Raw genomic sequence first — 15835 nt, forward strand, 5'->3', positions numbered from 1 at the left:
CCTAACATACCAGGCCTAGTTAAAGTGTTACGAGAATATCACTTAATTCAACAAACACTGATAGAGTACTCCCAAAGTGCCAGGCCCTACACAAAAATGAACAGTAACACCCCCTCCACTACCCTCAAAGATCCCCATCCAATTAGCTCCATGCTCCTCTGCACTGCCCTCCTCTGTGGCCTCCACCAATCCAAATCCTACCCTACCAGCAAGACCCCGCCCAAGCTCCACCTAATGAGAGTCCCCCCAAGTGACTCTGAGCCCACAGTGAACTCCTGCCACTTCTGGAATTTGGTTCCACTTCCATCTCTAGGTTTTATGAATATATGTCATCTAGCTGGTTAGATTTGAGTCTCCTGAGAACAGAGACCATTGTTAGAATTTTCCAGAGAAACCACATCCATGGTTTATATCAGACCAAGCTCAGACCAAGCCCATGCCTTCAACTGGAGGCAAATCCCCATTGTGCCTGCCTCATGAAGGTGCTTTATAAACTTTGTAGTAGCAAAGTCTATAATCAACTCTCCAATATGTTGATAAGCAGCAATAATTTGAAAATTGAGAGGGTGGGGCACCTAGGTGGCTCAGTCATTAAGCGTCTACCTTCGGCTCAGGTCATGATACCAGGGTCCCGGGATCGAGCCCCGCACCGGGCTCCCTGCTCCGCGGGAAGCCTGCTTCTTCCTCTCCCGCTCCCCCTGCTTGTGTTCCCCCTCTCGCTGTCTCTCTCTCTCTTTGTCAAATAAATAAATAAAATTTAAAAAAAAAAAAGAAAAGAAAAGAAAATTGAGAGGGTAAGAATGATCATACAGAAATCAAAAAGGGTTTGACTCATGCCTTGCCTCTCCCCTCCCAAGTCAAACAATCACGCCATCTGTTCTCACTCCTGCCTGGAGGCTGCCAGGGAGGACTTCCTTGTTAACCATTCCCTCAGCCCCAGCAAATATCACTCAGCATTCAAGCCCGTCTCTCCTCTTTCTTTGAGCACATTTCCCAAAGTCTCTGAAATGAGTCAAGTTTAGTAAGTACTGATGTTTTTACCTTAACGGTTACTCTAAGTAGTATTACCTTCTTCCTTTGCCTTGGGCTGTTTCCAAAGCCTGGAGCCAACAATCCTAACAGCACAGGCAAACACCCTTTAAGGGCTCCTTCCCTCCTATGGTTCCTGTTTCTCAAACCTTCTTGGCCTTGAAGGCCTGGGGGTCTTCCACCAACCCAGTTCCTTCTCCTTTAGTCTAGAGCAACTAAGTCACAGCCACCTTCCTGATGAAAAACCAGTATGACCCACTGCTTCAGGGGCAATGTTCTGAGCAAGAGAGAAATAGCCTCTCATCTTCAGTCCTCTCTGCTTCCCACCTTACTTATGTGGCCACAGAATTGGGAGGAAATTGTAAACAGAGTGAGGACGGAGCAACTTCTCAAGCAACACTCCTGTTGCTCCAGGGGCCTGGAGGACAGAGGGGAAACAGGTCACGTCATCCTCTCTTCTGCTGACCCTTAGTACTCGCTTTCCTGCCTGATATTAAGCTAGAAAGCATCACCAAAAGGTATAAGGAAATTCAAAGAGCAAAAAGATTTGGGGAAGAAATCCTAGCACCCTGGGGGGTAGGGAGTGGGGGGAGAGGAGGGGAGGGAACCAGTATTGCTGCCAAGTTGTCAGTCACCTTCTTGTGTTCTTAAGAATGCTTCATTTTTTTGTTTGGCCAGTTTTGCCTCCCAGATTCCTGTAAACCTGTTACCTAACAAGGTCAGCGTCACTTAGCTGTTCTCGCCCTCTAATGGGAACACTGGCCAGGGATTAAAGCCCAGACCACCATTCCCAGGAAGACGTCGGGAGCCTCCAACTGGAACCCTCCACACTCTGTTCAAGTGACTCAACAGCAGCACCAACAGTCGCAATGAAAATTCTAATCTCTTTCCTCCTTCTGTTGCTGCCACTAATGCCGATGCCTGTGGTCTCTAGCAGCCCAAATCCAGGTAATAAGATTAATTTTCTATAAACGGGAAACAGGGGGGAGAAAATGTGGCAAAACAGAGAAGAAAATGTGGCAAAAAAAAAAACCAACAACCATGCATTGAAATGTAGCCCCTTCCAGCTACAGGGATTTGGGACAAGTTAGCTTCTGTCAATGCCTGGTTCCTCATTTACAAAAAGGAGAAGACTATACTTACATCCAGAGCGTTGCGAGAGCGAAATGAGATAGTGGGTATCGAAATATCTGAAACTGTAGCTAACGAAATACAGATATGCACTGGCTCAATAAAAAATCTGCTCCCTTGGGACGCCTGGTTGGTTCAGTCGGTTGAGCGTCTGCCTGCGGCTCTGGTCATGATCTCAGGGTCCTGGGATCAAGTCCTGCATCGGGCTCCCTGCTCAGTGGGGAGTCAGCTTCTCCTTCTCTCCCCGCCTGCTGCTCCCCCTGCTTGTGCTCACTCTCTCTGTCCAATAAATAAATAAGATCTTTAAATAAAATGTTTAAATTTAAAAAAAAATCTGCTCCCTTACCTTCTGCCCCTAATCCCTTTCCAGAAGAGCCAGTCTTGGGGACGGCAGTGTAAAGGTGTTAAAGGCAACTGTACAGTCATGGAGGATGAGAAGTCCTTGCTTATACTCTTTATAGTGCACCAGAATGCAACCAATAATTTTTAATGCTATTTAATGGTAAAGTAATAAACTAGAAAAATCATATCACCAGATAGTATCCATATTGGAAGCTTTAGCCATACTAAGCTCACCTTTTGGGAAGCAGGCCTTAGGTTAAAGGCTCCAAATCAGCTCCAGCTTTTACTACATCTCAGGTGGCCTCACCATTAGCAGAACAACCATGCAGAAGAGAGCTCATCCCATGTATGTTTCTACTCGAGAGAACCAACTCCCCAAGGCCTACTTTGAGGTAAAATAGCTTTTTTACATATTTAACATCAACTTGATCCTTAAAATCAGAAGTTCACCTTACTCCACCCCAATTTTACACTTCCCTTCCCATGTAGAGAGAGCTCTCCGGGAGGTGCTGGGCCCCATAGTGCTAGGGCCCAGACTGCCAGTCTGGAGGGGAAGGCTTTTCCATCATGGTGACAGACACCAAGGCTAGAGTCCTCACCCTCGATTCAAAGCTCTAACCACAACCTGCCTTTCCAATCCACCCCTCATTTCACTAACAAATGCTCTGTGTTCCACCTAAACTAGACTGTTGGTTGTTCCCTGAATGGGTCTCATGCTTCCCCACTAGCTTAACTTCACTCATATACTCAGCTCAGAAACCACCTCCTCCTCACAGCCTCCCTGATACCTCTCTCAACCAGATATGAGCCCTCCGTCCCGTGAACATGCTTAGTCCAAACCTGACTCTCTCTTTGCACTTGTCATATTCTGTCCTATATTGAAGGTGTGCCTTTCCTACCTCCACCCTTGCCCTTCTAGACTGTAACCTCCTTGGTGGCACAATCTGGTATATTGTTTCCATATCCCTCACACTATCCAGTATAGTATTCAGTAAATATTTGCTAAGTGAAAGAATAAATGCTCAGGTTTCTAAGTTCAAAATGTTGCCCTTAAAAGACTCTACACCTGGGTTTGATAGCAGCTCTATTAACATTTGGGGCTGGGCAATTCTTTGCTGTAGGGTGCTATTCTGTGCATTGTAAGATGTTCAGCAGCATCTGTGTGGCCTCTACCAACTAGATGCCAAAAGCAGCCTCTCCACCCCTGCCCCCAATTAAGACAGATAAAGTTAACTCCAGATGTTGCCAAATGTCCCCTGGAGGGGGAAACTGCTCCCCAGCTGAGAACTCCTGCAATAGTTCTCAAACCTGACGACACATTTAGACTTACTTAGACCTGTAGACTCAGCCTTGGAGCCCAAGGAACCTAGATTCAAATCCTGTTCCATCCTTACTTTACAACCCTAGACAAGCTGCTTCATCTTTGGAGCCCGTTTTACCATCTTAAAATGAGTAAAATACCATTTAGAACATAGAATTGTTGTGAATATTAAATGATCTATAATGTATACCTAGCAAGGATTCAATAAACGGACTGAGTAAAATATCTCAAGTATCTCCTAAAGCACAATGACAATGAATTGGGGAAAGCTCGCTCTGCCGCCAGGCGGCGCTATTACACCCACATCCGGCTCCATCCCAGTCTTCCAGCCAAACACAGCTTTGCAGGACCTGTCTGGCTAGAGGAAGCGACACCCCTCACCTTCCCATCCCCATCCCCGATTCTCAAAATAAAATCGGATCTTACTTTATCTCTTAAAATAACCACATACATGCACAGTGTGTTTTTCACAGAGAGGGAGAATAGATAAGAATATATGAAAATGTTAGGAAACAAATCACTTGTAATAATAGATAAATTACTTATAATATCATTAACTACATTAATCTACAATAATAGCTGAAATGTGTTAAGCAATCCTATGTGGCAGGCAATGTTGTAAGCTCTTCACACATATTACCTCACAGAAATACATGTATTTTTTAATTCACTTTTCATTTTTCAGACTTAAGAAATGCTATAAAAATAATCAGAGTTCCCATATATCCTTCATCCAGTTTTTTTCAAATAACATCTTACATAACCATAATATGATTATCAAAACCAGGAAATTAGCATTGACATAATACTATTAATGAATGTACTAATATTCAGGTTTGCTAATCACCCCATTAATGTCTTTTTTTTGGTCCAGAATCCAATCCAGGATACTACACTGAATAAAGTTGTCATGTCTCCTTGGTTTTCCCCAAACTAGAGCAGTCTCTCAGCGTTCCTTGTCTTTCATGATTTTGACAGTTTTGAAGAGTACTGCTCAGTTATTTTGTAGAAAGCCCCTCAGTTTGGGTTTGTCTGATGTTTCTTCGTGATTAAATTCAGATTATGCATTTTGGGCAAGAATACCACAGAAGTCATGTGTGCCCTCTCCATGCATCAAATCAGATGGCCCACGATAATGATCATTCCCAACTACTGATGATATTTTTTTTAAAGATTTTATTTATTTATTTGAGAGAGAGAGAGCACATGAGAGGGGGGAGGGTCAGAGGGAGAAGCAGACTCCCTGCTGAGCAGGGAGCCTGATGCGGGACTCGATCCTGGGACTCCAGGATCATGACCTGAGCCGAAGGCAGTCGCTTAACCAACTGAGCCACGCAGGCACCCACTGATGATATTCATTTTGAACACTTGCTTAAGGTGGTGTCTGCCAGGTTTCTCTAATGTAAAGCTACTCTTTTCCCCACTGTAATTAATAAGTATCTTGTGGAGAGATACTTTAAGACTATGTAAATAGCCTGTTTCTTCTCATCATACTTTTGCCCACTAATTTTTAAAATCCTTTGATGATTCCCACCTTCCACAAATGTTACTATGCTATTAGCCAAACGGTGATTTTCTATTTCCATCATTCCTTCTACATTTATTAATTGGGATTCTACTATAAGAAAAAGCTTCTCCTTCTCTCCCATTTATTTATTGAATTATTTATTTATATGAGTAAAGACTCATGGGGCGCCTGGGTGGCTCAGATGGTTAAGCATCTGCCTTCGGCTCAGGTCATGATCCCAGGGTCCTGGGATCAAGTCCCGCATCGGGCTCCCTGCTGCTTGGGAGCCTGCTTCTCCCTCTGCCTCTCTCTTTCTCTCTGTCTCTCATGAATAAATAAATAAAATCTTAAAAAAAAAAAGACTCATGGATATTTATGGATTATAATCCATTACTATCATTATTTATTATGTTGTTCATATTATCTCAGAATTGACTATTGAGAGCTCCTGCAAGTAGGCTTCTCTGTCTTTTTGACATAGCATTTTTTAGCAGTTCCGGACTTTCTGATACCACAAGATGTTCCAGGCTCATCTTGTACTTCCCTGGCCTGCCTTGGAATGAAAGGAACCAGAGCTCCTTTTCCAAGGAGCTCTGGTTCCTTTCATTGGAGAATGGTATTCACAAACCATGGGCACTAAGGTATTGCCCATGGCTACTAGGTGCCGGTGCTTCTACGCCCTCTAGTGGACAAATCTGGGAAACAGATGCATGTGCACACACTAATGGACTCTTATTAGCCCCATTTTACAAATTAGGTAAATGAAACACAGAAGTTAGGCAACTTGTCCGAAATCATAAAGTTAATATGTAGTGGAACAGGGAAGTCAAAATAATGATAGATCTACCACTAGTCCTAACAAGTGGGAGTAGCTTCTTTACACATACAGGTCAGCAGAAAGCAACAAACCTAACATTCCAGCATAGACACCCTCTTTGGGACTGAGTGACAGAAATCCGCAATAATAACCACAATAATAACCATCATGTACTGAACACCTACTTGGGCACTGGCCGTTGGGCACCCCCAGTAGCTCATTTATTCCTAATTCTGCAAGGTGGATACTACTATTCTCGTTTTACAAACCAGAGAACCAAAGATCAAAGAAGCCGAGACAACATGGTTAACTGACAGAGCAAGTAGTTGATGCCAGGTCCGCCTGCCTGGATGTAAAGTTCATGCTTATTCCACTGTATCAATATTCTCCAAAATTGATTTTCGGTAGGACATAAATTAGCTTTTACTTCAATAGTTATGTTTATGTCAATGCATCTTAGAAAAAAATCTAAGCATGTATCAAACCCCTAATCTCACAGATAATATTGCAGAGGATGAGGCTGTTTTGTAAATTAAATTTGTTTAAAGAAAAAGTAAGAAGTAAATAATAGTAGAGGGTGGTACAAGCTACAGAAAGCATCATAAAGGTGGCCCAGAAATGTCTGAGGTTTGGGAAACATAATATTACAGGAACGTGCAGCTTCATTTTAAGTTACACCATGGAATTAGGGTTGTAAAGGCTGCAGAAAGAACAACAGACTTAAGAAACTTGGACCTGGGTTTTAGCTTCAGATGTGTGACCGTTACCTTTGTGAACTTGGGCATTTCATTTGCTCTCTCTGTGCCTCAGTTTCCTCATCTGAAAAAAAAGGGAGAGTGATTTAGTTAATTAGTACAACCCTTTCACAAGCCATTCCGTAATAATATCAAGAAACATAAAACTATTCTTAACTTTTGACCCAGCAATTCCACTTTGGGAAATCTTGCCCAAGACAATAATCTAACATTTGGAAAACAGTTACAAACAAATTTATCAATATCCAAAAGTAAAACAATCTAAATATTCAGCAATGAGTGAACAGTTAAATAATTAGGAGCTCATATGCTTACTGGGAATGTTATGCAGTCATTAAAAATGTCTGTTATTGGGGCGCCTGGGTGGCTCAGTCGTTAAGCGTCTGCCTTTGGCTCAGATCATGATCCCAGGGTTCTGGGAACAAGCCCCAAGTTGTCACTGGGCTCCCTGCTCAGCGGGGAGTCTTTTTCTCCCTCTCCCTCTGCCCCTTCCCCCAACTCATGCACTCTCTCTCTCTCTCTAGTAAATAATAAAATCTTTTCTAAAAGGGGGGGGCGCCTGGGTGGCTCAGGTGGTTGAGTGTCCATCTCTTGATTTCAGCTCAGGTTATGATCTCAGGATTGTGGGATCCAGCCCTGAGCAGGACTCTGCCTGGGCATGGAACCTGCTTGAGAGTCCCTCTCTCCCTCTGACCCTCTCTGCTCACACTCTCTCTCTTTCTCAAAGAAAAAAAAAAAGTTAATAAAAATATCCATTATGAAGATGACATAGCAACATGTTTATTAAGTGAACAAAAAGAAACTTGTTCACATACTATGGTTATCACTGTATAAAGAAAATCATATGCAGGAAACACACCAAAATACCACCAGATGGATAAGAGCAAAGATTTCTTTATTTGTACTTTCCAAAATTTCTCTAATATAGCTATATTACATTTAGAATGAAAAAACTTCTAAATAAAGAGATTCAACTAAATAACCTCCAAGATTCCCTCTGGCTCTAGCACTCTGTGGCTTTCCTCTGGAACTACAAGTAGAGGTCAGCTGAGAGTAAAATATTAGAAAAGTTTAGATGGCAGGGGCTATGTGTGCCTGTTTGAATTATTTTAATAGCACTCAAAACAGCACATGAGAACATTTGGAAACTAGCACTTGGGAAAATGATGCAACACCTTCCATCTGTGTGGCAGAAAGGGCACAAGTCTGGGAAAGAGCCCTGGATTGAACCAGATGATCTCTAAGGGCCCTCTCCAGACAATCTGTTCATTTGCTTATTGAACAAACATTTACCAAGTGCCTACCATGTGTCAGCTGTATGTAGTTGAATGACTATTGAGCCATCTGTGGGAGAAAGATTTTTAGTTTCCTAGGGCAGACCTAACAAAATAGCACAGAATGGGGGGCTTAAACAACAGAAATTTATTTTCTCACATCTCTGGTATCCCTTTGCCCAAAACTCTTCTTTTTTTTTTTTTTTAAAGATTTTTTTTTTTTTTTAATCTCAGAGAGAATGGGAGACAGAGAGCATGAGAGGGGGAGGATCAGAGGGAGAAGCAGACTCCCCACTGAGCAGGGAGCCTGATGTGGGACTCGATCCCGGGACTCCAGGGTCATGACCTGAGCCGAAGGCAGTTGCTTAACCAACTGAGCCACCCAGGCGCCCCACCCAAATCTCTTCTTATAAAGACTCTAGTCGGACTGAATCAGGACCCACCATAACGACCTCATCTTAATTCAAACTCATTTTAACTCAGTCAACTCTTTAAAGGCCCTATCTTCAAATACAGTCATTCTGGGGATTAGGGCTTCATCATGAATTTGGGGGGACACAATTCAGTCCACAATAGATTTCAAACAACAAACTATACATATAACTGTGCATTAAGAGAGCTGCCTTCAAATACAGTGGAGAACCATGTGAAGGCATAATTAATTTTTACAGGAAATATCAGAAACTACTATACAAAGGAAGCATCATCTGGGCCCACTTCTAGCTCCAGAGTCTCAAGTCTATCAACCATCATCCTTGATTGTCATAGAAATATTTTAGGTATCACAAAATGGGAATAAGACAGCATCAGGTAATAAGACAGACTTGACTAGAGGCCAAAAGAGGAATGGATTTGTTCCGGAGGCACAAAGGTAAATACCATCCTCTTATAGTTGAACTGGGATTACGGATTCAAATACAGGAACTTGAAGGTCAGGTGAAGATCCTGACTAGTTTATGGAATAATCTGCTCCTTGTTCTCATTCCTTAAGTCATGAGAATTTTAATGTGTGCTGGGGCTAGGGGGTATTGTCAGGTCTTTTTTTTTTTTCCTAAAAATTTATTTATATATTTGAGAGAGAAAGGGAGTGAGAGCAGGAGAAGGGTGGGAGGGGCAGAGGGAGAGAGAGAGAAACCCAAGCAGACTCCACATGGAGCACAGAGCCCGACATGGGGCTCGATGCAGGGCTTAATCCCACGACCCTGAGATCATGACCCTGAGATCATGACCTCAGCTAAAACCAAGGGTCAGATGCTCAACCAACTGAGCCACCCAGGTGTCCCTGTCAGGTCTTGATTTATGCCCACTTTTTGTCCTTTCTTCCATCTAGAAGCCATTCTTTTTCCACCTACCTCCAGCTAAGCTCTTCTCTAAGCCAGATTTTAAACCTCAATTCCCTATCCATTTAAAATATTCCTCTCTTGAAGTACCCTAGATCCCTGAATAAAAATGGAAGTTAGGGATGTCTGGGTGGCTCAGTCAGTTAAGTGTCTGCCGTCGGCTCACGTCCTGGTCTCGGGGTCCTGGGATCAAGCCTGGCATCAGCATCAGGCTCCCAGCTCAGTGGGGAGCCTGCTTCTCTCTCTCCTCTCCGTCTGCCACTCCCCCTGCTTGTGCTCTTTCTCTCTCTCAAATAAATAAATAAAATCTTTAAAAAAGAGAGAGAGAGAAAGGAAAAACCACCGATGCAGGTAGCACAATGCTGGGGTACCATTTCTGTTGGCCCCTTCCCTTTCCGGTGCCTGGCCATGACCTGTTTCCTTCCACCAGGGGTCGCCAGAGGCCATCGGGACGATCGCCAGGCTCCTAAGAGGTGGCTCCACGAAGGCGAAGGCGGCCAAGAATGTGAGTGCAAAGGTCAGTATCAACAATAGCACTGCACCATCACCAACCAACTCTCTCCTGAGTCCCATCCCTGCCTCCCACACACCAGTACAGATGTTTTCTGAGCTGACTTCACCCACTGCCCTCTCCTCCAGCCCACCACATGCAGCACCAACGCTTGTCTTCTTCCTGAGTCTCCGGCAAGAGCAGGACCCCTCCAAAGTCCAGGGGAGCTGGCTGAATCTCTGGCTGCCCCTTCCCCTTTACTCTTTTCCCCAGTAACCCAGGGCTGCCTTACAAAAAATTCCTGGATCTTGTTTTTGACCTTTGTTTACCCATAAATAAGACTGAGATCCGAGAGGCAAAATGCTTGGCCTAGTCAAAGGAGCCAAAGGCAGCCGCCTCAATCTTTTCTTCATATTTTGGTCTCCTTAATGATATCCTGATGCCCCCTCCAAACCTGCCACCAAATTCTTGCCAATACAGGTCAGGCAAAACAACTCAGAAATCCTGGTGCTCATATAACTGGGTATCCCCACTGTTCTGTGTTGACCCCTTTCCCCACCTCCACTGCAGTCTGAAAAAGAAACTGGAAGGCAAGGAAGATGGCAAGTAAAGCCCTGCCCCACTCCCTATTCTCAAAGATATTAACCTTCCCCTCTTAGCGCCAACCCTGTTATTTCAGACTGGTTCCTGAGAGCCCCTAAAAGAAAAATCATGACAGTGCCTGAGATGCCAAAGAAGCAGTGTCCCTGTGATCAATTCAAGGCCAGGGTGAAGAAAACCAGTAAGTTTCAAATGAATGACCTTCCTTAAACCAGAGGCACTCTGTGGAATCAACTAGGGATGGAGCAGGGGTTGAGAATAGACAGGAGAAGTGAAATGAAGACCAAGATAAGCACACCTCTCAACACTTTCTACTCAATGTCAACTTGAGGAAATAAGACGAGCAAGGGAGGCAGATACAATTTTCCTAATACTAGAAAGGTTCGACTAAATTCTTAGATTTTAGAAGTCCATTGCTTATCAAAGTGGAGGGAGATGGGGCTATTGGGGACCCGGTCATTGATCTCTGAAGATGTCAAATAGAATTTGGTTCCTCCCTTGGGAAGTTTTTAAATGTCATATAAAAAGTAAACTGGCAAATTAAACTGATTGAAACGATGATATTATGAAGAATGAGATAAATCAAGATCCTTATCACTGCTGGTAGAAGTAAAATACAATTTGGTAGTACCTATCAAAAATTTATTTATTTATTTTTAAGTATTTTATTTTGGGGGGCACCTGGGTGGCTCAGTTGGTTAAGCATCCAGCTCTGAGGAATGAGGAGTGAAGAATATATTTTATTTTAATTTTTTAAATTTTTTTAATTTTATTTTTTTCCATTGGATGAGTCTCACTTTTATATCATCTTGAAAGCTTTCATAAAAATTAAATTTTTAAAACGTTTTTAACATTAATCTTTATTTTCACCCTAGGGCACCAAAGGCACCACAGGAAGCCAAACAAGCACTCCAGAGCCTGCCAGGAATTTCTCAAACAATGTCAGCTAGCAAGCTTTGCTCTGCCATTATAGGACTTCTGAGGGCTCACTCTCCCAATGAAATATTCTCAGTCAAGATGATAGTGAGCACCCCTAGAGGATGTTCTCTCACTTCCAGCTCACCCTCCCTGACTCCTCTCCAGTGTTCTCACAAAGCATTTTCCCCAAGATTATTGCTCCCTCTGGTGCCCTCTTTTCTTGTCAGTCTTTTCCTGTGCCCCCCTGTCCCCTTTTCCAGGCTTAAGCTTAATTACCTGAAAGAAACCTGGAAACCCTGGTTTCTTAACTGGTCCCAAATGACCTTAAATATAACCAGGCAAGTAGCAAACAGAAGTCAATAAATATTTTTAAATGTAATAAGTCAAAATCATTTCTTTCAAATGGGGTTTGGCAACTCATTCAATCCCCACTTTAGCCTGTTTACTGCAAATTCTACCCAGATTCTACACACACTTCTCCCCGCTACCAGCCTCACTCTTCCTCTCCACTGCCCAATTTTTTATTCTTTTACCCATTTAACAAACCTTTTTGAGGTAAGAGCTAAGTGGGGCAAAGAAAGCAGGTATAGCAACGAATCTGACATGATCTTACTAAAGACAATATAGATTAAAGAAAAACAAAAAAACCCTGGCACAGTCTCCCAACACATAAAATGCCTTCAATATTTATGATTCTTCTTATCATCATCATCATTAACGGTCGTTGCACTCTGTGAGTTTCCAATCTAGTACAGAAAACACATATTCATGGGCATCTGGGTGGCTCAGTCGTTAAGCGTCTGCCTTTGGCTCAGGTCATGATCCCAGGGTCCTGGGATTGAGCCCCACATCGGGCTCCCTCCTCAGCGGGAAGCCTGCTTCTCCCTCTCCTGCTCGCCCCGGCTTGTGTTCCCTCGCTCACTGTGTCTCTCTCTGTCAAATAAATAAATAAAATCTTTAAAAAAAAAAAAAAGAAAAGGAAACACATATTCACAACCACAGTTCAAGGCTAGAGAGATGGTGTGGAAGATCTCAAATGCCATTGAAAAGGGCTTCAAGCTGTAAGAATGGGAGGGTGTCATTTTTTAAACATGGAAATAAAATTATCAAAGCAAAAATATAAGGATATTAAACTGGCAGCCATTTGAAAGAATGAATAAAGAGGAAAAGATTATTACAACAGTATGAAGACTGCCTCCCCTCTGACCCTTTCCTGAAATGTCAGAAGGGGAGGGGGAAAAAAAAAAGGAACACTCATCCAGTATCTGACTTCTGTCATCCCAGATGAAACAAAGGACTAAATTAGGTTGCTTGCCTTAAGAGAAAAAACACTTTAACTGAGTGGTAAGTGGGGTGGGGTCCTATTTATGACACAAGAGGGCAAGCCCCTCCCCTCTGGTAGGAGAGTTGCTGGGCACACAGCCTCCTCCTGTTCCTAATCCCTCCTCCCACAGCAGGAGGCACAGAAGTGCATCACTTGGCATAGGAGTGGAGGTCAGCAGTGCCACTTGCAGCTGCCTTAAAAAGGAAGACCAGGAATGCCAGAATGAAGGAGTGGAATCCAAAGGGTGGTGCCATTATGAGGAATCAATGAGGGATCTGTGACAAAAAAGGCCTTGAGGGCCCAGAAGGATGAAACCTGGGAGAGCAACACCTCCCGAGAGGGAAGTAACAACAGTGGAGCCAGGTTCTAAGTCAGTATCTAGGCCTGACTTGGAACCTAAGCCATCCCAGACACTTATCACCCAGCCAGAGCCTGGGCCAAAAGTGACAGCCACAGCCCAGCCAGCATCTAAGACTCATCAGGGACCCAATACTCAGCAGGAGCCCGATCCACAGCAAAGACCCTTCACTCAGCAGGAGCCCCTTGCCCAACATGAAGCTGAATCCCAGCAGGAACCTAGCACCCAACAAAATTCAGGTTTGCAGCAGGAATTTCTTGCCCCGCAGGAGCCTGCACCACAGCAATCACCTCCCGTGCACCGGGTGCCCTCCTCTCAACAGGAAGCCGCCTCCCAGCAGGGACCCAGGCCAGGAAAAGAATCTGAAACTCAACAGGAGCCAGAATTGAGAGAGGCACATGTTGCCCAGCCAGGACCTGGCCCAGTGCAGCAACCTCCAGATCAACAAGAAGCTGGATTAACACCTCCAGCCCAGCCTAGACCGGGACCCAAAAATGGATCACCTGCCCAGACTGAATCTATATCCCACAAGAGACTGAGACAGTCAGACCCTATAGCCCAGCAAAGAATTCCGGCCCGAGGAGCCAAATCCCAGCTGAGATCTTCGACTGAGTGGGGATTTCTCTCAAAACTACACCAAGTATCCACACAGCGACGAGCCTCAGAGTGGAGGACGTTTTATGAGTGGGTCACAGATTCGGACTCAGAACCAGATGTGGGGTCTCCATTAAAGAGCAATTCATCACCCAAGAGGGGTGGAACAGTGGCCCAGGGAAAGAAGCTGGCCTTCAAGGGGAAACATGAAGTGGCATCAGGGTATGGTGGGACATCAGCCCATGGGAAGAAAACTGGCAGCCAGAATCACAGACACTACAGGGATATAGGTGAGTTTGAGGTGGGAGGAAATGAGCCTCCCAGAGACGGTCATTCATTCAGTCAAGAGGAACTAAGGCCTGCCAGTATGTCAGGTTGGCTCTGGGGATCCCTCACCAGTCCTTCCAAAGATCAACAGCCCCATTTGATAGATGAGGAGGCTGAGGCCTGGAGACGTAAAGGTCTTGCAGGAGGCCGGGCTGATATAGGGAGTGGCAGAGCCAGGCTGTGACTTCTTCCCTGCACCAGGCTGCCTCCCCACGGAGGATTTGGGGGAAATCAGAGAGAAGTGGGACAGGGCTCTGAGCTTCGGGCCGGGAAAGAGAGTAGCTCCCACCACCCCCCAACCCCCGCCACTATTCACCCATCGGTCCCCAAACTCACAGCCCCGGGGCATCCTCTGCCTTAGGCACCAGCCACCTGGTGCTACACGTAAGCCCTTACCCTCACGGCGTTTCCATCCCCACTAGGTGGAAAATCGGGCCTCGGGGATCCTTGAGCTCTCCAGGTCGCCCCGGGCGGGCAGGGAGGCACCTGCTCCCCTGCCAGGCCGCCTCCAGTCCAGCCAGGCTCGGTGGCCTGGGGGTTGTGTTCTCAGGAAGGGTGGCGTGGGAGAGGGGCTGCGGGGTCTGCCGAAGTGTCCGGCAAGGTTGAGGCTGGACGAAGGGAGAGTTGCGGGGAGTAGTATGGGAGCGGGCCGGGCCCGGGACTCCGCTAAGCCGCCAGCGCTGCTTCCCCCGCTGACACAGGCCATGGTGCCCCTGGGGGAGGGCAGGCTCCAGCTCCACAGCGCTCAGGCAGAAGGGGGCACGCAAAGTCTCGTCCGTGGAATGAGCGGTTAGTTGTTGAAGCAGCCTGAGGGGAGCCAAGTCAGCCCCGGTCCAGAAGCTGAGGGGCTCCGGGACGGCCGGGTCGTCCGAAGGGCCGGCAATGGTGGCCTCCGCTGAGAGGCCGGTCCCTCCCGGAAGAGCTGGGCCGTCTCTCTCAGGGCTGTGAAGAAAGTAATGATGTCTCTCAGGACCAGGGCTGCTCGTGTGCTTCAGGAGGGAAGGGAGGGGGGTCAGGATGGAAAGGGAGGGTTTGAGGTCTGTTTTTTCTGGCGCTGAGGATGAAGAGCTGTTTCTGTAGGCTCCAGAACCCAGTCTCAAGGGACGCGCTCCACACACCAACGCGGTAGCCTCTCCTCCGACGCCCCGTCCGCAGTTGACTGTGTGCGCATGCGCGAGCCTCGAGCCTCTTCCGTTTCCCGCCTTTTCCCGGGCACGCGCCAGGCCCTCTACCGTCGCTCTCGACGGGCCGATCCGCGGCTTCGGGCTAGCGCGCAGGCGCCGAGCATTCTCCTTCCCCCGCCCTTCCATTCTCTGGGAGAGGGAGAAGGCAGAGAAAAGAATCCCGAGAAAGACAGCAGTAGGACAAATAAGGCAGGAAGAAGGCGGGGCTTCCTTCCCCAACGGCTCGCAGGCAGAGCCACGCCTCCAGTGCTGTCGCCCCGCCCCGGCTTTGAATTGCCGGTGGACCTGGCCCACCCCGCCCCCCCCCCCCGCGAGGCGGAGGCTCAGAGGCGCCCCGCTTTACCCTTCCAGCAGGCGGGCCGGGTCGCGTTCTAGGGGATCCCTACTTGGGAAGGTAAGTGGGAAAGCAAGGCTGAGAGCCCGCATGTGAAAAGATCGAGGCTTCCCTTCTGGGGTGAGCCCCGCGGGACTCCCCACTAGTCCTGCCCGAAGGACACTTCTCGCCGCCTCCAGGGCTGCATTTT

At 46.1% G+C, this 15835-nt stretch overlaps 2 protein-coding genes across 2 annotated transcripts; one reads left to right on the top strand and one right to left on the bottom strand.

Moving 5' to 3' along the window:
- Nucleotides 1-965: 965 nt before the first annotated feature.
- CXCL17 (C-X-C motif chemokine ligand 17) lies at nucleotides 966-12425 on the top strand. Its single transcript, XM_081806954.1, has 5 exons — nucleotides 966-1021; nucleotides 1708-1977; nucleotides 9947-10033; nucleotides 10686-10787; nucleotides 11482-12425. The coding sequence occupies exons 2-5, from the start codon at nucleotides 1899-1901 to the stop codon at nucleotides 11577-11579; spliced, it is 366 nt and encodes a 121-aa protein (XP_081663080.1). The 5' UTR covers nucleotides 966-1021; nucleotides 1708-1898; the 3' UTR covers nucleotides 11580-12425.
- On the bottom strand, nucleotides 5916-15811 carry LOC145717595 (uncharacterized). Its single transcript, XM_081806953.1, has 2 exons — nucleotides 14524-15811; nucleotides 5916-6966 (listed from the first exon to the last, which is right to left on the bottom strand). Exon 1 carries the CDS (start codon nucleotides 15435-15437, stop codon nucleotides 14526-14528), a length of 912 nt encoding a protein of 303 aa, XP_081663079.1. The 5' UTR covers nucleotides 15438-15811; the 3' UTR covers nucleotides 5916-6966; nucleotides 14524-14525.
- Between the last annotated feature and the right edge of the window lie 24 nt (nucleotides 15812-15835).

This window comes from Leptonychotes weddellii, chromosome 16 (genome assembly GCF_054177405.1).
Source record: "Leptonychotes weddellii isolate Sample4059 chromosome 16, ASM5417740v2, whole genome shotgun sequence".
Lineage (NCBI taxonomy): Eukaryota > Metazoa > Chordata > Mammalia > Carnivora > Phocidae > Leptonychotes > Leptonychotes weddellii.

Bases quoted from the DNA above. Each gene is read 5' to 3' on its own strand.
- LOC145717595 (XM_081806953.1), bottom strand. From the start codon at position 15,437: ATGGAAGGGCGGGGGAAGGAGAATGCTCGGCGCCTGCGCGCTAGCCCG.
- CXCL17 (XM_081806954.1), top strand. From the start codon at position 1,899: ATGAAAATTCTAATCTCTTTCCTCCTTCTGTTGCTGCCACTAATGCCG. The intron at 1,978-9,946 runs GTAATAAGATTA...TCCTTCCACCAG, and splicing joins CTCTAGCAGCCCAAATCCAG to GGGTCGCCAGAGGCCATCGG. The intron at 10,034-10,685 runs GTCAGTATCAAC...CTGTTATTTCAG, and splicing joins CCAAGAATGTGAGTGCAAAG to ACTGGTTCCTGAGAGCCCCT.